Source organism: Aspergillus terreus, genomic scaffold (genome assembly GCF_000149615.1).
Source record: "Aspergillus terreus NIH2624 scaffold_3 genomic scaffold, whole genome shotgun sequence".
Classification (NCBI taxonomy): Eukaryota; Fungi; Ascomycota; class Eurotiomycetes; order Eurotiales; family Aspergillaceae; genus Aspergillus; species Aspergillus terreus.
Window position 1 is genome coordinate 1368266 of NT_165926.1, and position 27877 is coordinate 1396142.

The 27877-nt window shown below is 51.7% G+C and overlaps 14 protein-coding genes across 14 annotated transcripts; 7 read left to right on the forward strand and 7 right to left on the reverse strand.

Moving 5' to 3' along the window:
- Positions 1-1335: 1335 nt before the first annotated feature.
- Positions 1336-2329, reverse strand: ATEG_02376 (uncharacterized protein; the record flags this gene model as incomplete). Its single annotated transcript, XM_001211554.1, has 3 exons — positions 1336-1572; positions 1647-1665; positions 1977-2329. The coding sequence occupies 3 exons, from the start codon at positions 2327-2329 to the stop codon at positions 1336-1338; spliced, it is 609 nt and encodes a 202-aa protein (XP_001211554.1).
- Positions 2330-4026: 1697 nt separating this feature from the next.
- Positions 4027-4587, forward strand: ATEG_02377 (uncharacterized protein; the record flags this gene model as incomplete). The annotated part of the gene is made up of 2 exons (XM_001211555.1): positions 4027-4116; positions 4150-4587. The coding sequence occupies 2 exons, from the start codon at positions 4027-4029 to the stop codon at positions 4585-4587; spliced, it is 528 nt and encodes a 175-aa protein (XP_001211555.1).
- A 1057-nt stretch (positions 4588-5644) lies between these two features.
- Positions 5645-6115, reverse strand: ATEG_02378 (uncharacterized protein; the record flags this gene model as incomplete). Its single annotated transcript, XM_001211556.1, has 3 exons — positions 5645-5843; positions 5897-5993; positions 6106-6115. 3 exons carry the CDS (start codon positions 6113-6115, stop codon positions 5645-5647), a joined length of 306 nt encoding a protein of 101 aa, XP_001211556.1.
- Positions 6116-6402: 287 nt separating this feature from the next.
- ATEG_02379 (uncharacterized protein) lies at positions 6403-7395 on the forward strand (the record flags this gene model as incomplete). The annotated part of the gene is made up of 1 exon (XM_001211557.1): positions 6403-7395. One exon carries the CDS (start codon positions 6403-6405, stop codon positions 7393-7395), a length of 993 nt encoding a protein of 330 aa, XP_001211557.1.
- A 397-nt stretch (positions 7396-7792) lies between these two features.
- On the reverse strand, positions 7793-8411 carry ATEG_02380 (GroES family chaperonin; the record flags this gene model as incomplete). Its single annotated transcript, XM_001211558.1, has 4 exons — positions 7793-7817; positions 7875-7933; positions 8034-8258; positions 8409-8411. The coding sequence occupies 4 exons, from the start codon at positions 8409-8411 to the stop codon at positions 7793-7795; spliced, it is 312 nt and encodes a 103-aa protein (XP_001211558.1).
- Positions 8412-8758: 347 nt separating this feature from the next.
- On the reverse strand, positions 8759-10004 carry ATEG_02381 (TauD/TfdA dioxygenase family protein; the record flags this gene model as incomplete). Its single annotated transcript, XM_001211559.1, has 2 exons — positions 8759-8938; positions 8988-10004. The coding sequence occupies 2 exons, from the start codon at positions 10002-10004 to the stop codon at positions 8759-8761; spliced, it is 1197 nt and encodes a 398-aa protein (XP_001211559.1).
- Positions 10005-10895: 891 nt separating this feature from the next.
- Positions 10896-13331, reverse strand: ATEG_02382 (uncharacterized protein; the record flags this gene model as incomplete). Its single annotated transcript, XM_001211560.1, has 4 exons — positions 10896-12050; positions 12104-12914; positions 12972-13157; positions 13210-13331. 4 exons carry the CDS (start codon positions 13329-13331, stop codon positions 10896-10898), a joined length of 2274 nt encoding a protein of 757 aa, XP_001211560.1.
- An 800-nt stretch (positions 13332-14131) lies between these two features.
- On the reverse strand, positions 14132-15541 carry ATEG_02383 (uncharacterized protein; the record flags this gene model as incomplete). Its single annotated transcript, XM_001211561.1, has 4 exons — positions 14132-14304; positions 14355-15217; positions 15270-15332; positions 15384-15541. The coding sequence occupies 4 exons, from the start codon at positions 15539-15541 to the stop codon at positions 14132-14134; spliced, it is 1257 nt and encodes a 418-aa protein (XP_001211561.1).
- A 474-nt stretch (positions 15542-16015) lies between these two features.
- On the forward strand, positions 16016-17670 carry ATEG_02384 (uncharacterized protein; the record flags this gene model as incomplete). The annotated part of the gene is made up of 3 exons (XM_001211562.1): positions 16016-16077; positions 16296-16697; positions 16755-17670. 3 exons carry the CDS (start codon positions 16016-16018, stop codon positions 17668-17670), a joined length of 1380 nt encoding a protein of 459 aa, XP_001211562.1.
- Positions 17671-18327: 657 nt separating this feature from the next.
- Positions 18328-19284, reverse strand: ATEG_02385 (uncharacterized protein; the record flags this gene model as incomplete). Its single annotated transcript, XM_001211563.1, has 5 exons — positions 18328-18342; positions 18398-18536; positions 18593-18769; positions 18821-19041; positions 19120-19284. 5 exons carry the CDS (start codon positions 19282-19284, stop codon positions 18328-18330), a joined length of 717 nt encoding a protein of 238 aa, XP_001211563.1.
- Positions 19285-19833: 549 nt separating this feature from the next.
- On the forward strand, positions 19834-20517 carry ATEG_02386 (GNAT family N-acetyltransferase; the record flags this gene model as incomplete). The annotated part of the gene is made up of 2 exons (XM_001211564.1): positions 19834-19985; positions 20034-20517. The coding sequence occupies 2 exons, from the start codon at positions 19834-19836 to the stop codon at positions 20515-20517; spliced, it is 636 nt and encodes a 211-aa protein (XP_001211564.1).
- Positions 20518-22019: 1502 nt separating this feature from the next.
- On the forward strand, positions 22020-23954 carry ATEG_02387 (sulfatase family protein; the record flags this gene model as incomplete). The annotated part of the gene is made up of 5 exons (XM_001211565.1): positions 22020-22332; positions 22383-22852; positions 22901-23384; positions 23438-23559; positions 23613-23954. The coding sequence occupies 5 exons, from the start codon at positions 22020-22022 to the stop codon at positions 23952-23954; spliced, it is 1731 nt and encodes a 576-aa protein (XP_001211565.1).
- A 396-nt stretch (positions 23955-24350) lies between these two features.
- On the forward strand, positions 24351-25736 carry ATEG_02388 (uncharacterized protein; the record flags this gene model as incomplete). The annotated part of the gene is made up of 1 exon (XM_001211566.1): positions 24351-25736. One exon carries the CDS (start codon positions 24351-24353, stop codon positions 25734-25736), a length of 1386 nt encoding a protein of 461 aa, XP_001211566.1.
- Positions 25737-26455: 719 nt separating this feature from the next.
- On the forward strand, positions 26456-27199 carry ATEG_02389 (uncharacterized protein; the record flags this gene model as incomplete). Its single annotated transcript, XM_001211567.1, has 1 exon — positions 26456-27199. The coding sequence occupies one exon, from the start codon at positions 26456-26458 to the stop codon at positions 27197-27199; it is 744 nt and encodes a 247-aa protein (XP_001211567.1).
- Positions 27200-27877: the final 678 nt, after the last annotated feature.

Consider the following 27877-nt stretch of genomic DNA (forward strand, 5'->3'; position numbering starts at 1 on the left):
AGAATAAGCTCACCAAAAAATACAACTAGAAAAGACATACAACTCCACCAGAGCTCCAAGCTTAAGTTAATCTTGTTTCCGATCGAGCATCAGATCAACGGTTCGATTAGGTGTGTGGACTAAAAGGATTTTCCTGGAGCGTGTGGAAGGGGAGGGAGGGGGCTGGTTGGGTTGATGGACTTCCGTCCGTCCGAAGCGATTCCGGATGCACGGCCTCGGGTACTTTCGTTGACCAGGCGTGGGCCTCTCCCGGGCCATGTGGACGGGACGGGCCTTGTGGGTTGGTTGGTGGGTTTACGTTGTTTTGTCTGATCTGAGTGGTTGTTTGTGGTTTGGATTGGATCTGTTGTTGATTTCTTTGTTGGCAGGTGTCGTAGGGTATGGTATATAGTATGGATTGATATCAAGGCGGGTTGTTGGATGTACGGAGTAGTCTCTTGGTTATCCAATATGGGGATGTCAAGGTTCGTTGTCTACTGCTCTATTCAAATGAATCTCGTATTTCGGCCTCTTTGAACGTTCCTTCTTTATCTTTGTCTGTCACTGTGTTGTTGATATATCAAGACGCCTCGGACGAATGGAAGTATACCCACGGCGGATATCCTCCTCCCTCAGCTGGAGTACATTCTTCCTCTCATGTACGATATATATGATAGAATGGCTCGATCAAGTTACGAAAATCCAGAAAGGAATGGGAAAAATTATCCGCAGTATGCCATGTTATAATCATAATCCAACTGAATTCGCTGGACTTGACTGTGTGATGCTGACTAATACATGCAACTGCTTGAAATACCTAGACAGGCGTTGCAAAGCAGTGACGGTTTTCCTTGGGCTGTCGTCTGCGCTTGGTTCAATGGAGGCGGGCCATTGCCTGAGTAAACAAGGAAAGTCTCATGACATTGGCTGTACCCAAAGGTGGAGGAGATTGAGTATGAACCTTGCCATCCACGTATCCCAACCAAGCGGGGGGAGAAGAATAGTAGTCATGTTTGTTCAACATGCTCGCTCCTATCGGCCTATCTAACAGTGGCATCCCGGAGCGTGAGGGACTCAAAAGCTCGCTCGTACAGGAGCGACGTCATCGGAAGGAGCTACGGATAGGTCGACCCAATAGATACATGCCATCAACCCGTATCGGGGATTTTGGAACTCGTGTGCCATAAACACTCAAACACTCATCGTGCTCTTCTGCCAATGCCAATAGGGCAAGGTTAACTCTCTTTCTCGGGTCCCAAACTCCCGGATCATTCTCGAAGGCTCGCATGGATAGTCGATTCTTCCGCCGTCTCAATTCATCTTTTATCTTCTCAAAGAGCATAAAGAAAAGACTAGTCATGGAGATGTAGTTTGCAGCCGATAGCGGACATTGGCCTTCAAGGAGTTTGAGAAGCCCACGGAGGCTTTATAACCAGGTGGTGCGGCGTATTGAACTGCATCCAGGTGCTTCCTGGCGAGTTCCGCTTCGTCGTTTCGTGCGAGGAAGTGGTCGAAGCTAGATGATATGCTCAATGGAGCATCATCGTCCATGCCCTTGGACTTGGCACGACGGATGAAATCGTTTTCTTCCAACTGAACGATAACCATGATAAGGAGCGGGGCCGGCCCTGGTTCCGTGCCCTAAGCCCTAGGCTTGAGTCCTTTACAGAGGCCTTCTCCAGACAACTAATAGAATAAGGGTAGTAGACTTAGATAGATTAAGAGAAATAAAGAGAGAGAAACTATAAATTACTTAGACGTCGTAGAAAAAGAGATATTTTAAATAAAGAAGCAATACTAGGCCATTAAAAGATAGCTTATAGTAATAACTGCCCTAAAAGAAGACCTATAAGACCGCTATCTATAGAGGAAATAATCTCTAACTAAGTCATTCCCGCCACGTCTACAAGATCTTGTTCTAAATACAGAGCCGGCATGTTCTTTCCGTTACCTCCAGCTCGCCCGTTGATTCATGCAGATATCGAGCGCATACTAACCGGCCATAGCCAGGTGTCTCTGACAAGGCAATAACAACATCGCTGAAACGCGCAAACTCCGGAATGCTGCAATCCGTTAAAGTAGCTTTCTTTCCATAGGAAATCCCAGCAGCTTCATCTTCACATTTAGCGACTTCATCAACGAACCTCGCGATCAGGGCCCCTTCCCACATTCCCTCTTGGCACCTTGTTGAGTAAAGTAAGGAGATAGCGTCGTGTCTTAGTTTCGGGATGCGACACTTCATCGCTATCAAGTAGAGAGAGGGGATAATACCGGACTCCAAGGTGAAAGTAAGAGTAGGTGAAGAAACTCCTTGTGCGTTATCGGTGCGGGCGATGAGCTGGCGGGCCATGTCTATAATGCGAATGTACGTATCGTTGAATTGGTCGCAGCGCGCTTCATACGTGTCGCGACATGTAGACACGATGAAGTGCATGTAGAAATGCTGGATCTCCAGTACGATGGCCGGTGGTAGGGAGGAATGACGAATGTCATTTTTTAGCAAAGCGAAAGCTGCCGACCACTTTTCGAGGGCAAATTGGAGCCAAGCCTGTCGCCTTAGGAGATCTGGATAGCCTGATAAGTCTACCTTGCGGGAGTGAGCATAGTATTTGCAGTATCTGAATACCCGGTCTCCGTTGATTTCTTCCGTTTCCAGGTCGCGGACGCTAAGCTGGAGAAGTTCTCCCCGAAGCCGGAGGACAGCATTTGCAAGGAAATCTAGAGCATGCCGGGCTTCTGAAATACTTGAGAAGGTACCTGATACTCCCAATTCTGGGCCCATCGGACTCGTTGGAGGAAGGAGCGTAAGTACAGGACTGAGTTCACCAAACATCGTGGAGTCGAAGTCCAATCGTGCGAATGTGCTTGCTAACAAATCAAGGGCTGTGGATCCATGACGAGGTTTGGTGTCAAAATAAATCGTTCCAGTCTGAGTGTCCAGTCTCATGAACACCGGTGCGAAGCTGCATAGGATGCGAAGTCCTTTCTGCAAGTGGATCATGGCACCTGGTCGATTGCCCTGCAACATCTCGAAGCAGATAAACAACAGGCTCGTTATCAACGCAACCTGTCCACACTGTGGGTCTCTTGGGCCATTAAGGCGCTTCCTCAGATAATTGATTGACTTGATGTACTGTCGAACGGCGAACGGACTTCCAACATTGAAGATGCTCCCATTTTGGAGCGAAGGGCACCGCCCCCTTGAATTGCGATGCATGATGCCAACAGCAACAGCAGCATGAAGAACACATGGCTCGCAGTGGCTCAACTGGAAGACTAGTTGCTCCCACTGAGAAGATATGAACACCCCTGGGATTTCAGATGCTGTGTATTGGCGAAAAAAAGCAAACCCCTGACCTTCTGTAAGAGACAGATGGGGAAATAAGCCAGGATGATGTGGTGAAACCAAAGATGTCGTACAACCCGCGGCCGGCTTCTGGGGCTGTAAGAGCCTCTTGCCCTTCCGCTTCATGGCATTGTCACGAATGATGGGACTTTCTAGCTCATATCCGTCGCAAGACCGGCCGGTAGAGGTGCACCGACGGCAGAAGGGACGGACCTCGTCGCATTTGATCCTCCGGATGCTGTCTGTGGTTAGTACCGGTTTTGGTCTCGCCTGGTTGGAGTGACGCCTTACCGGCATGTTAAGCATCCTGTTCTACCTCTGGGTTTCGTGTATGTCTCTGCAGACATGATGGGGCTTTTTGAGACGGGATGAAGTGCGGAAGAGCAGTCAGCCCAACACTCTTCTGTCATGTGGTGAGACATCTTACTACTCCGTAGACGGTTAGTAGGTAAGTATGACCGATTCAGTGGAGGTACCTAGGTAATGCGGAGACCAACAGTTCATGGTGGTCTTATTGGCCTGTTCGGTAACCGTTGCCTCCTGGCCAATCATCCTATATTCCTGGTCTAGTAAGTAGGTAGTATCTATCAGCGATGACGCCGGCTGTCGTTAAGAAATCAGGTCTATAAAAGCCTTGTCCTTTTACTGTTGCTCCCTTTTCCCTTTCATCCCAACAGCCATTTTGTACCTCTTGAACAGCCATGCCCGTCCCTATTCAAATGATTCACATCCACTACCGAGAGAAACGCCTCTCGCTGCTCGACTCGGACGACATAACGCCTTTGTACACCGTGAAGGTGTGTCGTCATACACCGCAGATGCAGCTGGTACGACTCCCTCAAGACTCAAATCCCAACGTCGGTGGTGATACCGGCAATAGCACAGGCATATGCACCGCCGCATTTGAAAAGCTGAGCATGGACGTCGCCCTCTCCATCCACGACCAGCCTGTCACTCTCCGGCGGCTCGATATCTTCTCGCGCACTTATGCCTTTGAGAGCATCGCTCTAGCAGGCACCGTCCTTCATTGGGAGGCTGATGGGGCTCTGACTGGTGACTTCAAACTTGTGAATCAGCATAATAGCCAGGTGTTGGCTCGATTCCATAACAAGGTGTTTTCTGTCACGGAGGTTGGGTCCTTTGAAATGGTCGGTCGTCTGTCTGAGAGACTGAAAGAGGAGATTGTGATCAGTGGGTTGGCGGTGCTCGTGATGGTCCAGAGCTTGAACTTGGCTAGCATGGTTTTGATGGGCAATCCTTGAGTATAGAGGATTGATCACTGTCATTCATTTATCGCAGGAATATCAATGCGGCCAATGCTTCCACCATTGTAGTGCTAAATCCACACCACCTGTAGGCCTTAGGTTCCTACTTCATAGCAGCTTCTCCCTTCAGAATGTCGAGGAGCTGCACTTACTCAAGTCATACCTAGACCTCTCTCATAGCTTCCTGCAAAATATGCTCTTACTTAGTTACTTCCTTATCGACAACTAGAAGTAGGGCAATAACTGTCCCCTACAGGAAAGAAGTTCAGTAAAAGCTCTCTCCTCTACCCACCAACCCTCATGCAGGGCACGGAGGGTGGTTATATATCCTGCCTCCTATCGTAGATTTGCGCTCTCCTCTCCCTTCAATGCATTCTCTCATCGTGACTCTTGTTATCTCGGGTATAGGGGAGATGGAAGTATGCCTCTCAGTGATGCGATGCAAGCGAAGCATCCGGACATCATTATCATCATCAAGGCGACATGCTTGTTACGATATTTGGGCGCGGCCAACGATGAAAACCAACACCATGATCCTCCATGCCTCTCAGCGATGTCTGCAAAAGTAGCAGGACATCCTTCTCATCATCAAGGCAAGTGATTACACTTGTTACGACCTGATGAGAGCAAGCTTGTATGACGCTCAGCTTCGGCTGACTTTTAAAGTGCGCCCAGACAGTCGACTATGATGAGAGATGAGCGAACATACCTCTCAGGTGATGGAAAAGAGACGGGGGGATATGTAATGTCAAACTTTGTAATGGAAAAGTTTCTTCGTAAGGAAGTGGTAGTAATAATTCCGTAGGGATGACATCGTTAGCTTGTACTTTGGAACGATACGGAGCTACGGCTACCGCAATTTTGTATGCTGCAGCAATGTATGTATGTTACCTGTGGAGTCCACGTCCTAATATTGGATTATGCTGAGGTTTCTTAAAAGATGGAGGGTTTTTGATATCACTTAGAGGATAGAAAGCCCTATCCAGATATGCAGGAAGCGAGAGAGGGGGTGCATAACACATTATCCAAACACGAGATTTCTTGCCTTCACCATTCACTGGCCCCCTGCACTTTGCGAGCGCAGCGCATAATACTGCAGGATAAACTTCAACGGGTACATGACAAGGAAAAAGCCCCCAAGGATGATCATGAGAACGCGGTCCTGCTCGCGACATGTCCCTTTGTCAATTCCCTGATAGTAGCAGCACATGAGATAGTATGCTATCGGGAGACTGGCGGAGCAGATTCCGGATCTAGTTCTAGGGTCATTTGTGTTTCCTTTGGTACATTATATCAAGGGACTTACATGACCATGATTCGGTCGACAATGTCATGCAGGCGCCAAAGGAGGGTTTTTGGCCGAGAGTCTCGTCGGCCTGTTACCGGTGACGAGGTGCTGTTTTCTGGTTTTGTTGTACTCATTGTGTAGCTCAGGAGACAAACATCGAGAGACAGTTCATGGTCATGGAGGCGGAAGTCCCTTCAAGAACTTGTCTAGTTTTGGCCTCCACTTACTGACGGGCATGTCTGCCAGTTATTCGCCTGGTGTCAGACTAGTGCTCCACCGATTATCACACAACAGGATACATCGTTATGAAAGACAGGAAGCTGTGTGGGTATGGTCAAGTGTATATAAGCATCCAAGAATGAATGATAATGGAACCTATGGGAGGTTTCATGAGGCTATATAACTGCATGTTCGATGTCTGAAGGGTATAGTTTGTTGTTTGTCTAAGATGTTTACACCCCACCAAACAATATATATCCAACCCTCACAGATACACCACCACCATCCTCAATAACTAAATCCCCATGGACAACCCTCAAGAACCTTCCTTACTGGAATATGCCAGATGCCACGAAATCGCCAGTGACTTCACTGTAATCGACTCCAGCTTGTTCTTCGACTCGTCTCAGGATCCAACTGAGGCACATCAGCCTCAACCACCGCCAGACTACGACGTGCCAGACGACCTGGACCAGGTCCTTCGCAACGACAAACTCAACATCAGGAAGGACGCCCTTCGATTCTTGTCATCCGTACTCCGCGAGACACGAGCTGATCGGATTGATATCAACTGGGCCGAGATTCTACCCCCGTTCAATTCAGCGCAGGACCTCAAGGTTGAGCTCCCTCTTTCCCGCCTCGGTGCGCCCATAGAGCTTCCCAGCTCACCTCTTCGGTATAATGAAGAGAACGGAGATGCAAGGCTTGTCGAGAGCGTCGCCAACCAGCCCTCTACCGTAGACGCCCTTACGCACTCGCTTGACTACGGACAGAGGGTGGTGGAACAGATCCAAAAGGAGAGACTCAACTGCTCCAAGAGCGCTTTTCTCCTATTGAAGGACGTTACGCGACGCAATCCTGTTCCTTTGAAGGAATCTCTGACGACAAGGAGACCCCCTCCGCTACTCCTTACCTCAGCCAGAAATCTGGAAAATGAACCATGTGACGACAACCTCTTCGGCCTTCAACCGACTCCCAACCCAGATGATCTCAGCAGGATAGCCTGTGCCACACTGACCGGGATGGGTGTCGGAGCCGACAGCACACCCGACGACTCTTCCGCAATCATGTCCATATACTCTCCTCCGTCCACTGCCGAGCCCACCGTTAGCACCTCTCCACTCGAAACGAGACTGGTACCACATCACCCGAAGCGACACGCCGAGGATGACCGGGGAGACTCACCCAAAAAACACGCAGAGAACCTCCCAGCCACATTGGGTGCGACATTAGGGTCGTTGAGTACATTCCTCGAGACCAGGAATCATCACCACTCACAATGTAAGACCAAACGTTAGACGAAGAAAGTCTACCATGTAGTGTAAGGCAGAGGGGAGATTATCATATCCAATTACCCATGCATCCAGCGGACAGCATAGATGATGGCGACTTTGCTATTTAAAAGTACATCGAGTGATATGCCAAGGAAAATCATTTCACGCTGTCAACGATACAAATGCAAATAGAAACACAAGCGGGATAACAAGGATCCGGACCGAGTCCGGCCGATATCACCGGGTGAGTTCTCTGAATTACTTTTTTCTTGTTCTTCTCAAGGCGCAGCGCACGACCGGAGTTCATGAGGACGGGTGGGATGGTATAATACAAATCTTCGACTCGGGCATTTCAGCGCGAGTCAAAGGGCGAAGGGAAAACATGCAAGCGCGATTCGATTCGGATCCGTAAGCTGTTTCTTTACTCGTTGATCTTGGCGAGGATCCTATAGAAGACGTTCGTTAGCTGTGTGCGACGAGCGTTCATCGGCAGTCAAACTTACTCAGAGTCACGGAAGAGGGTGTACTCCTCCTCACCGACCTTGACGGCGCTGCCACCGAACTAGAATAGTCTATCAGTACAATTCTTCCCGCAATCGCGACGATCATCGATGGCTTCGTTGCCGTCGGAAGGACACGGAACGTATCGAGGGAAAACGTACCTGGGGGATCAGGACGCGGTCACCGGGGGCAACGCTCATGGGGAGGCGGGAGCCATTGCGGTCGACGGCACCGGGGCCAACGGCGAGAACCTTGGCCTCGTTCTGCTCCTTAACGCTGCTCTCAGGGAGGAAGATACCGGAGGCGGTCTTGGCCTCGGGCTTGATGCGCTGGACCAGAACGCGGTCGAGAAGGGGAGCAAGGCTCTTGATGTTGCGGATGAAAGACTGGCGCGAGAGAGAAATGTCAGCGAGGATGGCCTGGGTCAATGGCTGGGCTGGGGATGACCTGGGGAGCTTGGAGATCGATGATGAAGCCAAGAATGTCGGCAAGGGCGACGCGAAGGGGGAAAACTGGCGATGTCGACAGAAACTTACCATTGTTATGATTGAGAAGTGTCCTGCAGACGGAAGATAGCACAGAGAGAGGGCAATGGAGGTCGTGAAGGTGAAGCGTGGGGATGGACGGGAGGAAAAGGAAGAGGAAGAGCGGATCGGGGAAGAAATGGAGTTGGACCATCCGAGAAATTTCCAGAATGCCAAGACCGGCTGCTTCCATCAGTCCTGCCGAGGATACTTACGGAGTACAGCTTACAGCTCTACCTGTACAACTTCTACGTGCTTCATTCTTATATAAATGAGAAAATGCATTCTAATGCTTATTATGTAGTAGCTTATTTATCACACAATGAGTCCCGCCAGCAGAATCATCCAACCCCAACCCACACTCAGTCGTTGTAGTTCGACTGCCGCGACCCGTCCTTGTCGACCGGCGGCAAATTGTATGTCGCAATGTGTTCTTCCTCCTGAGATTTCCCTGCAGGATCGAGAATTGGGCGCTCCGCATGGCACGCAACGCGGACAGCGTGCCGTCGATGAGGCGCAAAGCCGTACGAAGCGGAATGGTTCTGTCTTCGTTAGATCGGGTATCTCCATTGTCTCATCGTGCAAACTTACAGTCGTCCGATTATCCCAAATCGCAACATCATTCTTGCCCCATTGAAAGCGCACATGCGCCTCCTGCGTAGTCGCTACCACCTCCGTGAGATACCGGATGATAGCATCGCTCTCGGTCTTCGGAATGCCGACGATCTTGGTCACAAACCCCGGGTTGAAGAACAGACTGTTCCAGCCAGTCACCGGGTTCGTTCGGATAAGGGGATGCTCGGTTGTGACGGGCTCGCGGCGGACGGGCCGGCCCAGCGCGCGCGAGTCAGACGCCTGCATGTCCGCCGAATGCAGCGCCGTCAGGCCCTTGAGATACGTCTGCATGTGGCTGGACAACGCATCGTACGCGGCGTACTGCGATGCCCAGAGGGTGTCGCCGCCGCCGCCGCGGGGAGGTCCCGTCAGCAGCTTCAGCGAGGTATAGGACGGCGGCTGAATCTCGTAGGTCACATCCGAGTGCCAGAGGAAGCTCGGGGTGAAAAGTGCGCGCTGGTCACTGGAGTTGTCCCCCGTGTAGACCACGTGGACGTCCTCCAGTCCTTGTTTCCGCGGTACGGCGGTCGTGGCGTGCTTGTGTAGCTTGCCCAGGTGTCGACCTAGTTCTCGTTGTGCGTCGATGTCGAAGTCTTCTTGGTTGCGGAAAAACACGACGCCGCGGACGGCGACGAGGCGCGCCAGATCGTCTTTCTGCTGGTCGTTTAATTTGGCTAGGTTGATGCCGTGGACTTCGGTCCCGATCTTGGGCGTGTAATCGAAAACGTCGGTTGCGTCTTGGAGGAGATGGCGAAACTGCGGGTCGCCGTGGAGGCCCCTGTCTTCGTAGGGAGTCTCTTGCAGAGGGGGCCAATGGATGTCGGGGAAGGTGGGTAGGAAGTCATTGTGAGGGTAGTCATCATGGTTTTCGACAGGAGTCCGTCCTGGTGTGTACTGGAACTTGTTGTGGATGTTCTTGTGAGCGTCATGCTTTGGGACAATGAAGCGTGGCGAGGAGGAGACCACAGTCGGATCCTCCAGGGACGGAGCCATTGTGAAGACGCAGAAACTGTACAGGTGAGATTGCTGAAAACTAGAGCTTGGATTGATAGAGAGAGAACGTACAAGGCCGACACGGTTTATATAGAGCCGTCAGCAGGCCGGGAGCTCCGGTGGAGCATGGGGCTCTTCCAGCTCATGACTGATGTCGCAGCTACATGACGCATCGCGGCGATCATGGCGATGGCACCATCGTTGGCGAGAATCACCCCAACTGGCGTGGTAAGCAGACTGAAAGATGACCCGGGAGACCATCCCGGGTGCGTTAGTGGTCGATCCGGAAGGATACTACGGAGGGATCTGGGGGTGGGTCTCCCGATGAGGTGCGATCACGCCATACCGACACGGCGATTGATCATTGAGAGCTTCTAAACATGGCAATCAGAATAGAATCGAGTATTGCATTGCGTAAGAATCGATGAGTAACAATGGATGCTAAGTACAAATGCTGACGGCGATAGACAAGGAACCACCCGTCGGGGAAATGGATCTAGACCTATGCCTAAATTGGCAACAATCAGTTGCAATCAACCGACAAGGGCACCGTAGAACAGGCGTTCAACATGGAATCTTCAAGTTGGGTATCACAAATGTTCGTTCGTATCCAGAACGGCGGAAGATTGCCCAGACTTGGTATGTAAGGGCTGCAGAGGCAAGCCACTTCAGATGCGTAAAGCGGAAGGAAGCATCGCATGGAACCACAAGAGAGGAACAAGAAACACAAAGAAGAATAAAGGAAGAAACAGAGCAAAACAAAACCGCAGACCATCAATCATCAAAGTCGTCAATATCATCGATGTCGTCAAATGTCATCAAAGTCAGAGCCAAATGATGTACGGAGCAGGGAAAGCGAATCATCAACGGGTAGAACGATTATCAGCTAAACTAACGCCTCCTCTTGGGCGAGCCAGACCGACCGCTATGAGCATCGGGCGAAGAGCGCTTCTGCCCATTCTGCGTAGCAGGAGAAACATGGGGTTGGGTAAACGGAGTAACAGGAGTGGTAACGCCACCGAATTGGGTGTGTGAGAACGCCATGTGGGGGACCATCGGAGGTTGAGCGACGTAGGGATTGTCAGAGGTGCTGTGACTGAGGTATTGAGTACCGTGGTTGTGCAGAAAATGAGGAGGATAGTTGTTGGAAAAAGCAATGGGCTCAGTCATACGGCGAACCGGTCCCTGAGGGTGCGACGAAGGGGGAGCTCCATGTATGGGTGCAGGTCCGTAGGAGGGTCCGGTAAAGGCGACATGAGGAGCCATGCCAGCCTCGACGCCCATCGGAGCCTGGTGATGAAACCCCGGGGTCTGTCCAGTCTGCATATGCATAGCGGAGGCCGGAGGACCAGAAAGGAGCATAGGCTGGAACGCATGAAAAGGGGCGTTATCATGTCCATGATAGCCATTGGCACCCGGGTAAGAATCAATGTTACCGGCCGGAGTGTGCTGAGGGACATAGCCGTTCATGTGGGCGTTCGCACCGACGTGGCCGTCCATAGACGCGAGGTTCGTAGGAGCGACAGGGAAAGCGTTCTGCTGCGGATTCATCGGAGGAGCACTGGTTCCAGAGACCTGCGCGTTGGGAGTGGAGGCGGTCGCAGTTTCGCTCTTGCGGGCCTTCCTGGCTCGGGACTGCACCTTGGTTGTCCGGGTTAGAGGGGCTGCCGCTCTGGTTCTCGACGCCGTAGCCCGGGAGGTCCTGGTCTTCGACGTCGGAGGCTGCTTCTTAGGACCCAGATCTTCGTCGTCTGACCCTTGCCGTTGCTGCTGTCGTGCCTCCTTGCCTGCAACGATCAAGTTGCCTTTGCGAGCGTTAAGATTCTTGTTGGACCTGACCCTCTTATCTGCAGCGATAGGGTCGTCAACCAAAGTGTAGATGTAGGGCGGGTCCATGAGGCGCTTGCAGATCGTTTTGTGCAGACCCAGGCATTCGAAGATGTAGCTCATCCTGTCGGCGAAAGTAGCGTACTTCTCTCTAGGGCGGCGGAAACCGTTGAATGCGCACAAAAGAGCGCCATTGAGAGAGCGATCAATCATAGCCTCCTGTGACGAGGTTAATATGTACTGCAAACGCATTAGATCTCAGCGGGTCATACCAGGAGCTGCCAACAAGCCGCTTCCATTCTTTCACGCGAATGCTTCCCCTGCTTGAAGGGCTTGAGCATGTTCTCGTTGTCAAGAGCAAATTCGGTGGTTTTCATTAGCTTGACCATCTCATTGACAATTGCTTGCTTTTGGAGCTGGGTGCGAGGGAGAGTGTTGTCGGGCGGGCACGTATTCTGAGCGCGCAAGTACCGATGAACTTCTTCAATATCGTTGAAGCAGGTGTTGGTATCCAGACCATTGGCCGATGGGTCTTCGAAGATTGCCATATCAGGGACGAAGTGTGGTCTGCCACTGAGGATTGCAGCCGCGATACCCTCTTCCTGCTGCTCCTCGTCCTCACCCACTTCCTCCCCCTCTGCATCTTCGTCTTCCTCATCGGTGTAGTATTCATCATCACTGCCAACAGCGTCCTCGGAAGCTCCAAACGTGTCTTTCTCACCAGTGGAGAGCTGGCTTTGGAGGTGGGTGCTGTCAAGGGCGTCTAGATCGAGCTGGAAGACGCTGTCGGATTCATTGTACCCAGCAGATGAAGAGCTGATAGAGTTGACATCTTGCGCAGAAGGCATCGCGTGGACCGGAGTCAAGCTAGACATAGTCCCAGCTGAAGCGTTGTTGAAGGACAGAAGGGGGGTGTCATGTGCGCCATGGAGCTGGCCGTACTGTGGAAAGCTGGCATGCTCAGGGTACGTAAGAGATTGATTGTGCACGGGGCTGGCGTAGGGGGTGTCGTTGAAGCTCGTCGCAGCAGATGAGACAACAAAGGAGCTGTCATCGTCTGTGGGCACAAACATAGAGGACGTGCTAGGAAGGGTTCGTCAGCCATTGTCAAACGGGAGGTATATAGAATGCACCGCATACTCAGCCCGCGAAGTCTCAGTCTCGTCAGAAATCGTCTGGCCACCATGACGCCCATGATGTTCACATCCGCGAATTGGAAGGGCGAGGTCAGGGTGGTTAGGAGAAGAAATCGGAGTGACAGGGCTACCAGCATCAAAGGGTCCACTGGAGGGCCCATCTGGGAAGGGTCCAGCGGATGCCCAATTCCTGGACAACTATTAGTGAAGCTCCATGAACGGTGGAATTGGCAACTGCTGACCAGTCATTGGACATGAGGAAACCAGTCTGAGGACCATCAAGGTCGGGAGTGGTGTCTTGACGCTGGAGTTCCTGGGACTTGGGCATGTCTCCATTGAGGGACCAGCCGACAAAGGATGCCATGTCGAAAGAAATTCACAAGCCAGCAGGGAAGGATACGACTTGGAGGGATGAAGATGTGAAGGGGGTATGTACTAAGGGAGAAAAGGTGTTTGCTGTGATGGAGACTTGGGGGAGAGAGGGATGAAGACGGGAGAAGCGATGGTAGCGAAAGAAGATATAGGACAAGATACCAAGGGCCAGAAACAGAAAGTCTTAAGCGAAGGAATGACCATCATATTGCGGGAGAATATAGAAGAGGGAATTAGCGTGAATATATGAACGTGATTAATCGGTATTCCCCAATGATTTGACCATTGATATTCACGCAAAAGGGATCTTTCACTCTTCTGTTAGCCATTGATACCAGGCTGGGCCGGTTGGACAATAGAATTGTGGCGACGGACAATCCAGGTAGAATAGCCAAGTTGATATCAAAGTCACTGAGAGGTTTCGAGTGAACAGCAGTGATTGGCGGAGCCATAAGGCTGCAGGTGAAGATACGCCTGTGCCTTGTTTTAACGGGTGGCGCAGGCGTACCCCTGATTGTTTACCCTTTAGGTCAACATTCTGTTCCTGGACTGCGAACAAAGAGATTGTTCAGGATGGCGCGCATTTTATCCAATGCAGTGCGTGTTGGATGACTCGAAGCCAAGGGATGGAGGAGACACCCTCTACTGCGCGTCAGACGTCGACATCTGTGAGACACGAACCAGGAAGCCACTTTCTGTCTAATGCGCGCAGCCTTCAGAGTTCCCTGGACCACGACGTTATGATCCCATCGCCGTTGCATTTCAACCAGACATCATGCTTGGACGTCTTTTTCAGTCCTCTGGGGTGGCGTTCAGAAAGGGCATCGACCATACTTTCAAGGTATTATCAAACCCCGTAAGTGCCTTCTCCATAGTGGGAGTATCATCATCTTGGTAGTGACGCTGGCCCGAGGTGGTAGCTGCGACAGTTCCAGAGGGATGGAGGACTGTGCTGCTCACAGCATCTGTGATCGTTCAGTATACAAACTTCTGGAGGGAATTTCAATGCACTAACCATCATGTACCTTCCATTCCCCTGTGGGCATCTGCTCGCCAACAGTACGCGTTGGATCTTGCCACATTCTCATGACCCCATCAGTCCCTCCAGCCCAGATCTCGTGCGATTCGCCAGCGGGGACTACGTCGATCTTCATGCGTTGGTTCGTGAGAGCTTTCCGACCCTTCAGCCACCCGAGAAGCTGACCCGTCACACGAATATCATATATCAATACCCCGTCGCTTTGTCGCTCCGCGATATAGAGATACCGCCCACAGGGACTCCAGAGAAGTTGAGTGACTCCCCGACCGCCAATGTGCCGATTTGCCTCCGTTTTGACAATGCTGAAAGTGCCCAAGGACTCACCAGATCCGTTGGATCCGTACAGCCCGATTTGCCTTGAGAACGTACCCGCAGCCAGTACACCGTCTCCAGATGGGTTAACAGCCATTGCGCTGATTATCCCTTTCATTCCGACGCCTCCACCCACAATTTGCTTGCGTTTACTCGGGATAGTCGGCATCCAGGACACGGGGCCTTCGCCGCCTGGGCGCGAGACATCGAAGAGGCAGATGAGACTATCCGACCCGGTAAGGAAGTGAGTGCCGCCCAGAGTCGAAGGATACACGATTGAGTGAGGGGTGATGTAAGCTTCTGTCATAGGGTTCACGAGAGAATAACTCGCAAGTGTGACAGGCGCGAGGGCTGAGGCCAGACGGATCGGGTGATCTCGAACTGAGCTAAGAAAGAGAGTGGTTGACGGGTCCTGGAGGGAGTAAAACGGATAGATAGCCGTTGCATAGGTTGGTTCCCCCGAAGGCAGAACAGAGTAAGGTGACAACTGAAGTGGAGATGATCTCTCTTCCAAAAGGTCCGGAGGTCTAACATTCCAATTAGTCCGCTTCCATGGAAAAGTGGAGGTCAACAACTGACAAGACATAAGTTCTGATATGATGATCTGAAGCATCAGTTACGAGTGTCGTTCCATCGGGAGTCCTGTTAATGGTCAGTATCAATCGGTCCCAACTCAGTTCCTGGACAACGTACCACTCTGCTCCTTTATAGTAGTTCGGCTTGTGGTTATCGGGGACCTGAGATCCGGAATCATTCTCCGGAGAGATTTCGTTTTTAGACGACAGACTGTCTTCCGGCAGGGTAGATGCGACACAAATCGGCTCACATATGGCAGGCCTGTTCCCATCCATTGTGGGTTCTCCGGATGAGAAGTTTATATGTAGAACTCAGATGGTCTCTTCGTATAGTCCATGAAAAACGGGTATAGAGAACTGCTATCGCAAGAGATGGATGGTACTGGGATTACAAAAAGATCAAGATCTTAGCATCAGAAGGAACTAGAGGAGACAGCGTTTCTGAACTACAGGGAAAGAAACCCCAGCAATTGCCATCCGATCATTCCCTCAGGCTATCAACTATTTTTTTGGTGATGATGTTCCGTTTAAGTTTAGAGCCGGACTCGGCGAATCTTTCCCCGTCGGGCACTAGGCGCGGAGCTTTCTTTTGTTTTCGACCTTCAGCATCGTCAACCACATCATCACCCTCCGCATCCTCTACTGCAAGCCATTGTTTAGGGATTCTTCTTCCCGAAACTCCCGTCCTGTTCGCGGCGGCTCTGGGTGCCATTTGTTCTTGAAGCACGCGCGATCATCCCTTCAGTCACCATGTTTTCCTCAAAACCTTCGACCGGTCTGTCCATTAACACAGGTTCCGGCAGTTCCCTATTGTAAGTTCAACGAAGATACCTGCTCCTGTTTTGGCGCTATATTCGCGAGCCCAATATCGCCATCATCCGCTACTCTGTCGCATTCCTATGAACACAATATCCCGTCGCGAACGCTGGCGGTCTCCCTTGCTTTGTCAATTGCTACAATCCATGTCGCAACCGTGTTCTTGTATTGTGCGCATGCAGTAAACAAGCTAATTTTTCATTCTGTTGAATAGTGGCGGTGCGAACACTCAGACCAGCTCCGCGACAACTCCGGGAACGACAAGCACATCGGGCGGTCTCTTTGGAAATACGCAGGCTAAACCCGCGGGTGGCCTTTTTGGAGGCGGAAATACACAACAGACTTCTTCGACCGGCTCCAATTTGTTTTCTGGGCTCGGCGGACAACAAAGCGGTACGACCGGCGGCGGTCTGTTTGGCTCTACGGCGAATACAACCACGTCGCAGCCCCAGCAGTCTGGCGGTTTGTTCGGAGGGACGACGGGTGGAAGCACGACCACGCCACAGACGGGAGCTACTGGTGGGGGGCTTTTTGGCGGTGGCGGTGCGACGCAGACTCAGTCGAAACCTTTGTTTGGCGGGCTGGGAGGCTCTACTACAACCGGGGGGTCTCTATTGTAAGTATCGCGTGATACCATTCCATAAACTGTGAGCTAACAACTACGCGGTACCAGTGGTGGTGGACAGACCAATACTCAACAACAACAGCAACAAGCCCAGAAACCCACGCTCACTCTCTTCGGAAACCAGAGTACTGCAACGCCGCAACAAGCTCAACAATCTACCGCCACCAATACGGTCGTGCCCGGTGTGAAGGTAGATGTCAGCAACCTCTTACCGACGACCAAGTTTGAAAGCTGCGCCGATGAGATTAGGACTGTTCTGGAACAGTTTGACAATCATGTCCTCGCTCAGATCAAGATGTGCAATGAGGTCGCAAGCATGATTCCCAGCATTGCGAGCCAGGGAGAGACTATCCCGAATGACGTGGAGTTCGTCCAGGGCAAGTTGGAGACCATGCAACACGCCTTGGAGAACGATGCGGCCAACATCGATCAAGTTCGGAGCCTCGTGGCTCGCGACGCGGCCGAGGCCGAGGTGGCCTTCCGCGCGATTGATACTCTGAAATTGCCTCTTCAGTACCAGTCGGCAGGATGGACGGACCAGAAGATGGATCGGACTGTCCGGGCGGCTCGAAAGAACACCCTTGCTCTTCCTGATGATGTTGAGGGCGATCAATCCACATCTGTCAATGGCGTTCCCGTCAACCTGGTCGACTACTTCTCTCAGCGATCTGACGAGATGGGTGGTGTCTTGGAAACCTACACACGCAACTTGAAGGAAATTGAAGACCACCTCCACGGCGTCGAAGCGACGCTAGACCGGCAGATTCATGAGTTTGTTGCCTCTCGCAGCCGTGATAGCAGCACTGCTACGCCCAAGACGATGTTGAACGATTTGGCGGCGGTCCTCGGGGATGTTGAAACGGGTATCCTTGGGGTTGCCGGCCGCTTGGGCGCCGTCACAGAACAAGCCCAGGAAGTTGTTCTTGGACCGTTATCTGCTGGTGATGGTCGACTCAATCTATAGATGAGTTTCTGTACATTTATGACGGGTAATTAGCATGATTCGGGCGTTATCTTTCATTACGTTTATTCGAACGAGAATTCCAATAGTCTTATTTATCGATTTTCTATCGTATGAGCTGTCATATCCGAAAGGTGTATGACCAGTCCTTTGTAGAGGAGCAGTGCGACAATCCATTTGGATTGCCATTTCCTATGCAATAGGGGCTCTGAAGTGACTACAGCGTGCCACATCGACTTTCCAATTGAAGAACACCCATCCTTCACTAATTGACGACCAGGGCAGCAATGAATGTGGCTGTCTCATTGTTAACCATCAATGACAGCTCTCTTTCTGTGATTCCACATGATTTTGATAATCACTACGTAGCCATTCCCAGGGTGTTTGTCTATTGACTTCCATCTGAAAACACCTTCGAGGGAGGATAGGTCTACACCACACTGTACAGTGTAACAATTCATGTCTAGGTAGCGTTATGTACTGCCTACAACCGAAAACACGGCAAATATATTACTGGCACCAGGAGCTATCAAATGAGCGTTCCATTTGCACCTTAGTTCCAATTGTAGCGTCAATGCGAAATCACTTCATGATTGTTGATACTCTAAACACTCTTGGTCGTGCCTAGACTGCACTGTCCTGCTTTCCCACCTGTCTCTATCACCATGGGTATTCCTACCAACAACGTTAGCGGGCTCACACAAGAATGAAAGACGTTCCTCAAGCTTACTTCATTCTGCCAAGTCCAAAATGTCCCGGTATGTTCGATGGTTTTGCTCTGAATGACATTCACCAACGCTCTAACGGACTCTTCGGCAGTGATCTGGCCGCCGTCAATCTCCCAGGTGATATCGATGTTTGCCATGTCTCTATAACAGATTCATCCAATCAGCATTGGCATGATTAATGCAAATGAGCAACTTACGTGGCAACCTCCCCTGGATGCAGAGCGAGGATAATAGTTTGGCTTCCCTTGCGCTTTAACTCCTCCGCCATATGCTGCAAGGGGTTGTTAGTAGGGATTTGGTATGTATTACGAGAGAGGCATCCTACGCGCAATGCCTGGTTGAGTGCTGCTTTTGAAGCAGAGTATGCAGCGAACCTGGTAGTGTTAGCTTTCTGCGTGGGCCTCTGCGTATTTGTGGAGTCATACCCATCTTCAAAGGAGAGGAAACGCCGCGTGGAGCCGGAGTCGCTCGACATGAAGGCAATAGTGCCGACGGCGACGTCTGCCATCTGGAGAAGTTTCTGGGCGACAATGATGGGGCCCACGGTGTTGGTATGCAGATGTTGAGCGAAGTGATCGAAAGTCCTGGTGGAGTTATGAAGGCGGTCTATGTGGTCCTTGGTTGTTGTACATACATCTCGGTTGCTCTCTATAGTTATATTAGTCTTGCATATCGGAGGGATGAAACTCGAAGGGGAATTCGATCTGAGCAGCTAAGGGCGTACATTTGGATACTTTAGAATCCCAGCATTGACCACGACATAATCTATCTTCTTCTCTCCCGTCTTCGCGAACTGGTCGATGAATCCCTGGATGGATGTCAGGACAGTAATCGAGTGCTTTCCATTGGAGGATAGTCCATACATCGATCCCTTCGCTACTTGATACATCGCATGTCAACACAGCCCCAGAATTATGGGAGCATCCTGGATGAGGGCGTCGAGAGCAGTGCTCGCGCCGCGGGCGGTAGCGATGACTCGGTGTCCTTGGGCGAGAACCTGGCGGACAAACTCCAGGCCAATACCACGAGATGCACCAATGATCAACCAGGTTTTGGTTTCCTGCATTGTGATGAGAAGCTGCTGGGTAGGTAGACAGTGTGTCGTTAGGAGAAAGGAGGAGAAGGAGATGGATGGAATTAGACTAGCCGTTGACTCCACTTGGACAAAGAAAAGATAAGGTACGCTTATCGTAGACGCAGACCTCAAAGACTACCTTATACGGCTGGGTTTACATGTAAATGGGTGTGAGGTATATCCTCAGTCTATTCCAGGCGTCTTCAACCGCAACGTTCTGGGAATTCCTCGGCTACTACCGAATCAACTAGCGCCGTGTCGGGGACCAAATCTGGACTGGCAGTCCGAATTTGCCAGCAACGACACCCATACTCAACATTAACAATATTCTGCGTTAGAAAAGGCACGGATTTATATACTGCCATGGCTCTTCTACCGGAGCAAGCTGTCCGAGTCCAAATCCCAGACACCCTTGCACCGATTCGCACACAGAGACTGCTCCTTCGCCCGCTGGCGGACTCTGACGCAGACGATCTGTTTGCTATCCGGTCACGGCCAGAAGTCGCCAGGACCAAGTATGTACTCACCTGCACGCTTCTCCAGGGTCTAGACTGATAGTCCAGCTACCCAAAAACACCCCATCAGTCAGTCCAAGAGACGCGCGAATGGATGGCGACGAAGATATTTACAGAGGGCCCTGAGGACATGATTGGCCGTCACTTCACCTACGTGCTAACTGAACATGGACAGTCTGAGCCTGAGACTGAACGACTGCTCACGGGCGGACGGGTGATCGGCTACGTCGGTATCAATGAAGTGTATCCCAGCCCTGAAATCGGGTATTCCATCCATCCTGACGTCTGGGGCAAGGGGTATGCCACTGAAGCTCTGGAGGGACTCCTCAAGGCATGGTGGGAGATGTCTCGTTCGCGGGGAGAGGACGTGGACGAAGGGGTGGAACGGGTTTTTGCCATCTGTGAGAAGGCGAATGCGGGGTCAAGTAGGGTATTGAGCAAATGTGGGTTCAGGGTATTCCAGGAGATGGCATTTGAAGAGGACGAACTGTTTCTTTGGGAGTTAGAACGACCAGGAATCGACACATGTTGATGGCAGCTTTACAATTTGGAAGCTCGGTTGGTGGCGAAGTGGTGTTGCGATGTTAAGACGCTTATGGTGAACGACCCATCATCGGCAAACATGTCGAACGTTGCGGGAAAGAATTTAAGAATAGAGTCTGATGGTATAGAATCCTCCGCACATTATCTCCATCCTTGCGGGGATCTGGGGTTTCCTGGGGAGGGCTCGAGGGCATCGAGAGGCAAACCCCCACATGGGGATCTCTGGGGTATCCAAGGATCGTCCTAAATAGTCGTCACACAATCCTTAGCTAAGGCTATCTCCACCGCAATACCCCGTATACTGTGGGTAGGTCGATAGAAACAGTATCTTCGACGAGCCCCCGAAGCCCATAGCTCCCGATTTCACTGCCGAAACAGCTCCTTCAGATGGAATTGAGGGTGTTGGGCCGTGCGAGACCGTTGGAGACATCAGGAGGATCAGGATGACTCCGTATTGGATGCTGTTGGGCACCGATCCAGCAAAATATACCGAATCGTGCCGGACGGATTGAAGCCGCTGAAAATGATGATAGAGGGGTTTTGGATGCACTGACCCTCATATCGAAGGATGAGTGAGCAGGAGTGAGTCTCTTGGCGGGAGAGGAGATGATATACATACATGTTAGGGTTCAGCCCTGCATCGAGTCTGATACATCATGATGCACTGTCAACGCTAGTCGATCGAAGATATCATTGTCAATTTGAACGGTCTGATGATAGAAAAAGTGCATGTCATGTCCTTAATCACTGTTATCACCATTATGATGAGCTCATTGTCTATACCGAGCACGTAATCTGTAGCCGAGCAGACCCGCCGAAGGATCCGGCAGACTGTGGAGGAACGGCAAGATGTCGGCAGTTCTTGCGGAGATCAGGAGCTAGTGCACCATGCATTATTGCGCAACAACTCCATGGCGTTCCAACCCATGTGGTCTGCTGAAGATGTCGTGACAATGCAAGTACTCCGTAGAAGGCGACCATACATTGCTTAAAGAGAACAACCCTAACTTAGTGATGCTTCGTGATAGTCTGTACAGAGTAGAACAGAGTAGAACAATGAATCTCCCGGAGTCTTAGTACTATAAACCTCGCGACTCATTGGTCCATCGTGATGCAATATCCAACTAAAAACACAAGCTCACCAACGTCTGCTCCACCGCAATAGCTTCAGCGCTCCCCATCATCTATCCCACTTTACTCCTCGGCTAGGCCCTCCTTCGGGTCTCGCTGAAGCCGATCAACACGCGTGAATACACCCGAAGATCCCCCCATTGGCCCCTTGCGTTGGCTCTGGCTATCAGAATGTGGAAAAAAGCAAAGCAACCCCTTTAGCTCAGGAACTGGAGCGATGGCATCATCCCGTTTATTTAAATCGCCATTGTAGCTCGCCAGAGCTCCTCGGTCACCTCAGTCTATATAATTCATAGTGGTCAGCGCAGCCGTTGGAAGAGAACTCACGCGCCACCTACTCAATCAAGCTCAAGCACCAGCATGAAGTTCTCCAACGTCGTGGTCCTGGCTGGCCTCCTGGCTGCCACAGACGCTGTTCCTCAGCAGCAACATGTTCTGCTGGAACGGACGCCCTCCAAGCGGCCTAACTTCCTGTTCATCCTCACCGACGACCAGGACCGCCAACTGGGCTCCCCGGAGTACATGCCCAAGACATTGAGTCGCATCAAGGACAAGGGCGTCGAGTTCACCAACCACTTTGTCACCACGGCGCTGTGCTGTCCGTCTCGGGTCAGTCTGTGGACAGGTCGGCAGGCGCACAACACCAACGTGACGGATGTGAACCCTCCATGGGGTGAGTCCTGAGTTCGACTAGGGCGAGATCAAGCAAGCTGACATCCCTAGGCGGATATCCCAAGTTTGTCGCGCAGGGCTTCAACGACGACTGGTTCCCCATCTGGATGCAAAATGCCGGCTACAACACCTACTACACCGGCAAGCTCATGAACTCCCACAGCTTCACGACGTACAACCATCCCTTCGTGAAGGGATTCAATGGCTCCGACTTCCTCCTCGACCCCCACACCTACTCGTACTACAACTCTAGCTACCAGCGAAACCATGAACCGCCAAAGAGCTACGCCGGCCAATACACCACCGACGTGATCACCGAGAAGGGCCTCGGTTTCTTGGACGATGCTCTGGAAAGTGATCGCCCGTTCTTCCTGACCGTCGCCCCCATCGCGCCGCATTCCAACATTGACCCTTCCGCCGCCGGCAGCGGGAGGATGACGGAACCCATTCCTGCCCCTCGTCACCGTCACCTTTTTAAGGATGTCAAGGTCCCGCGGACGGCAAACTTCAACCCGCTTAACGTAAGATTGAACCCCAGGATACGGAGTGGCACGTACTGACTGGCCCAGCGCACCGGCGTCAGCTCGATCTGGGACCTGCCCTTGCAGAACAAGACGGTCGTCGACTATGAGGACCACTTCTACCGGCAACGTCTGCGCGCGCTGCAGAGCGTCGACGAGATGGTTGACAAGCTCATTGATCGCCTGGAGAAGAGCGGCGCCATCGACAATACCTACGTGATCTTCTCTGCCGACAACGGGTTCCATATTGGTCAGCACCGTCTCGGGCCCGGCAAGACGACCGGCTACGACGAAGATATTCGTGTTCCTTTTTTCATCCGCGGCCCTGGAATCCCTGAGGGCAAGACGGTGGACAGCGTCAGCACGCATATTGACCTGGTCCCTACGTTCTTTGATCTTGCGGGCATCCCTCTTCGCAAGGACTTTGACGGGACACCAATGACAATCGCGAGTTCTAGTGGAACTAAGCACGAGCATGTCGCCGTGGAGTTTTGGGGCACGTTGCTTACCGAGGGAGATTTTGGGGGCGTTGGTACGTAGAACGTGCATCTGCCTCGCTATTGACAACTCGCTCACCGGACACAGGACCCAATGGTAGCACCCGTTTGCCTAACAACAGCTACAAGTCTGCTCGTGTTGTTAGTGAAGACTACAATCTTTACTACGCTGTATGGTGCACGGGCGAGCACGAGCTCTACGATCTTTCGGTAGGTCTTCTCTCTATCGTCGAACGGTGAAGAAGCGAAGCTAACAAATGCAGACGGACCCCTACCAAATCGCAAACCTGTACTCCTCGACCAACACCACAAACGCACACTACCTGGGACGTCCGTTACCCGCTGTGCAGAACCGCCTGGATGCCCTCGTCCTGGTCTTACAGTCCTGCCAAGGAAATACCTGCATTGAGCCGTGGAAGGTGCTGCACCCGGACGGATCGGTGAACAGTCTGAAGGATGCGCTGGCACGGAAGTACGACAGGTTCTACCAGGAGCAGCCCAAGGTCAGTTATGATGAGTGCCTGGATGGGTATATCATCTCGAACGAGGGGCCGCAGGTTGGCCTCCAGTATCGCGACGGACTGAACTGGGCGGCGTGGACGTGATATGATTTTGACTGCATTGCTGTACAGTTTGCATTGAGCATTGGATATCCAATCAGGCAGTTTTAGACCGATGTCCTCGAATTGAAGAGATACCCAACACCATAAATAAGACGTCTTCCCTTGAATGTGCTTCCATCGCTCAATATTGCAGAAAAGGTGCCCTGCACAAGTCATCGAGCAGATGCATTTTGGCCCCCAATTATCCCGGTGGATCGTCATCTAAACGGCTGCCACCAGCCTATAAGCGACTAATGTCACTAGTCTGCGGCTGAAACAGGCTGGATGATCAGGATGGAGAGAAGCCCAAGCGCGATGATCCTGAGGCAGTGTTGCAACTAAAACGCTGTTGATAAACCCCAAACACCCTGGGTCTTCTCTCCGCATTCAAAGCCCAACATGAATATCACCGAAGGCGTAGAGGTCGACCCGATCACACGCCAGATCTTCGACTATGCCGAAAAGACCACCGTGCTGGACCTAGAAGACTGGGTCAGCATTCTAACCCTCTGTCTATCCCCTCTGATCGCGCACATCCTCTCCGGCGTACCGACCGTGGTGCGACGATGTCCCAAGCCGCCGTCGTGGATCGACACACTCTGTCTGTACAATCCCACCTCGATTCTATGGCGATACCTCGCGATCGCAGACCGGCGGGCGCGATATCATCGCACCTGGGACCCCGCCGACATGGCCGCCAGCAACGCCCTCTTCTGGACCTCCGACGGCTTCGACGGGTCCGAGGAAATGATGTATAAGAGTCGGGCATTTTGCACGCGCGTGCCTAGGGACAGCCGGACCAAGGTCTTCTCGATCGACACGGTCAAGACGCTCATCACCACCGCGCAGGGAATCCAGGCGCTCTTTGTCCTGGTCCGCGGTATCATGGCCCTGGCCTCTATGAAGTACCATCATCCGTTCAATGCGACCATGGCCATGGACACGGTGTTTTACCCGCTCGCTGTTTTTGGGTTGTTGCGCCTGTTTGCTGCTCCGTGGTTGACGGAGCTGTACACCTATGCTGAGCATGCATCCTACGAGGGCGACACCGTACTCATGCCACAGGGTGCGCATCACCCTATTTCGTACCCGCTACCTCCCTCTGCCGATGACGGCGAGTTGGGTACTAAGCATGCCACGACATACGGTACCGACAACTCTACACTATTTCCCGATACGGAGGTGGACAGGCTAGACGCCGCGAAAAACCCAGCGCCGACAGGCACCATCGCCCCCATCATCATCCGCACCGTCTACATCCTCTTCATCTGCATCATTCTCGGCATCTGCGTCTGCTACGTGATCCCCTACTACGGAGCAGCCAGCATGGCCGTCGTCACCTCCAGCGCCGCTTCAGCGCTGATCCTCCTTGCTGCGGTGTACATACTCATGAGCGGCATGTCCGCCGTGCTGTTTACGATCTACCTGATCCGTGGCGGACAGACGACCACCACGGTGATCCCATGTATCCGCTCCTGGTGGTACCGGCTGTACACGCTGGTGTTGATGCTGGGTGCCCTCGCCCTGATCATCCTCTCGGGGGTCTTTACGCGCCGCACGCCCTGCGGCAAGTTGACCATGTTCCCCGCGCTCTACGATAATCAGGTGTGTCAGGGGCTGCGGTTGGATTCGGGGTTGGAAAACGGGGCGATTGGGTTTGTTATTCGGAATATGGAGTTAACGCCGCCGAACTGGATGGTGCCGCTGGATGGCTGGTGTTCGGGGACGATGGGAGAGAAACTTGTTCCTTTTGTAGATGCGGAGTCCTTGCAGAAGTTGCTGTGATCTCCGCATCTCATGGGCTAGGTTCCGGAGTTAAAGGTTGGTCTTTCGTCAACGTTGTTATATAGGGAACTGCTCTCGTGCATGATTGGGACTAGATACAGAACCCGCACAACGTGTATACCCTTAGAATATTACTCGAATGTCAAGCTATCCGACATGCATGCGAAAACTCGCATTTCATACTAGATGGAGCTGGGATGAACAAATGTTCGGCATTCATGTTCCCAAACATACCCAGCTCTACCTACGAGATCATGTATACGTACCCCCGGGAAACAGTCTCTCCGTGGGACAGACTAGCAGGGTAAAGTTCAGAAGTTTCTGTGGCAGATGGCAGGAGATACGTAAAATCCCTTCGGTGTTCTAAAAGTATCACATGGGCTAGGTATCCGTGTGTCTGAGCCCCAAAATTAAACCCTGCCGTCCTTGCAACCCTCAGGAGGCACTGCTTGTCTGGTGTCAGGCGGACAATAAACCGGAGTCTGAATTTATCGCAGTCAACTTCAGTCATGGCACGAAAGCATGGGGTTTATGTGCCAACCTTGTGATGACATATTTGCATGTTCAGAGCCTCCTTCGTGTTTCCATAGAAATTAGTACAAACGACAGTATGATCAAGGCCACCATTGGCCCTCAGCCATCCACACACCCCGTAAAACCCTGTCAAGGTAGGCCCCCGGATCACGTCCTTCCCAAGATAGCTGGGCAAAAGAAAGGAGATGCCCAGTGACATGTTCTATCAGGTTGACGTTGCCAGATTTATCTTCTGCGTCGACACAAAACGGGCATTCCGTAATCACATCATCCCTGGGCAGCGTTTGGTAGCATGCGGCGACAAGGTCATCCAATTCCTCATAGTCAACCTCTTCAAAGTGACACTCCTGCATATGGGACCTAAACGCGATTTCCTCATGAAATATCAGGCTTTTACCATGGCTGTTGTCCATACATGTCCAACAACCAATGCCATGTTGGGTCTTCATATGATTGACCCAATCTTCTTCGGACTCGTAGAGTTTAGTCGGCGTCAGACACGGTTCCAATATACAGACAAATGGCATAAGATCTTCAAGAATGTGCTCTCTTCTATGTATCAGCACTTCAGCAACTTACTATTCTGTCGAAGTACTCACTTCCATCGTTTGCCACTAAACTCCATTGGCGGATGGAGTGAGAAGCAGTATGGACACCAAGACTCTATAAAGTGGGATGCTGTATTTGGCGGAGGGGGAAGTTTGTCAACAATACGTGAGCTTTTATCGTCGTCGTTACCGCTCGCCGGTTTGAGTGAATGTACATGTTTCCCTCGTTCAGGTTCTGTACTGGTCGTCGCCATGCTAGGGATATCCGATTCTGAACCCCTGGGCGACTTCGTAGCTGGTATTGTCCTTGAGCTCGAGGACCGTGGTGCTTTAAGGCTAGCCATATCTGATCTGGACCCCGGTACCGTGGAAGCCAAGTAGTCATTCGGATGACTCGTTGGCTGTTTTGTCTGATTGATGAGTCTCAGATACGCGAAGTGTTGCTGGCGTAGACAGATGGTATCAAAGATGCGTTTTTTCAAATCTTCGCTTGCCATGGAGGAGTCTAGTCGAGATTCCACAGCTGCCTTGGCAAATTCTTTGAACTCTTCTGTGAGGTTCACTCCATTCTCGTCATACTCAATACAGTCCGCAAATCCGGGAACGCCGTGAAGGGCGTCTGTCCGACGAATAGCACGAGAGAGCCGCCAAAGCCGGTTCAGCGAATAGCGTATATCGCTCGGAGGAAACAGAATTCTATTTTCGCTGACGCTAAAAGTGGTGTGTTCTAGAACAGGAGTTAGTGCACATGTGCTACAGTTTGCTCGAAGGCGCTCACGGATCAGATCTCTTTTCAATTCATCAAGCACCTCGACCATGGCCGACTCGATAAGGGGCGCATCTCTGAGGCGCCAGTCCATCGAAGCCCTTCGAGGATGCAGAATGTAGTTGTTTTCACACCAGATATTAAATCGAAATACCACGCTCTCCCAGTTCTGTTTCAAATCATCACTTGGGGGAAGCTGTAGCAGGCTTTCGAAGAGCCGAGCACATTTGGTAGCGCTCGCCGCGATAGCCATAGCGGATGACCGATGACAATGTTCGCGATAGACATAAGTT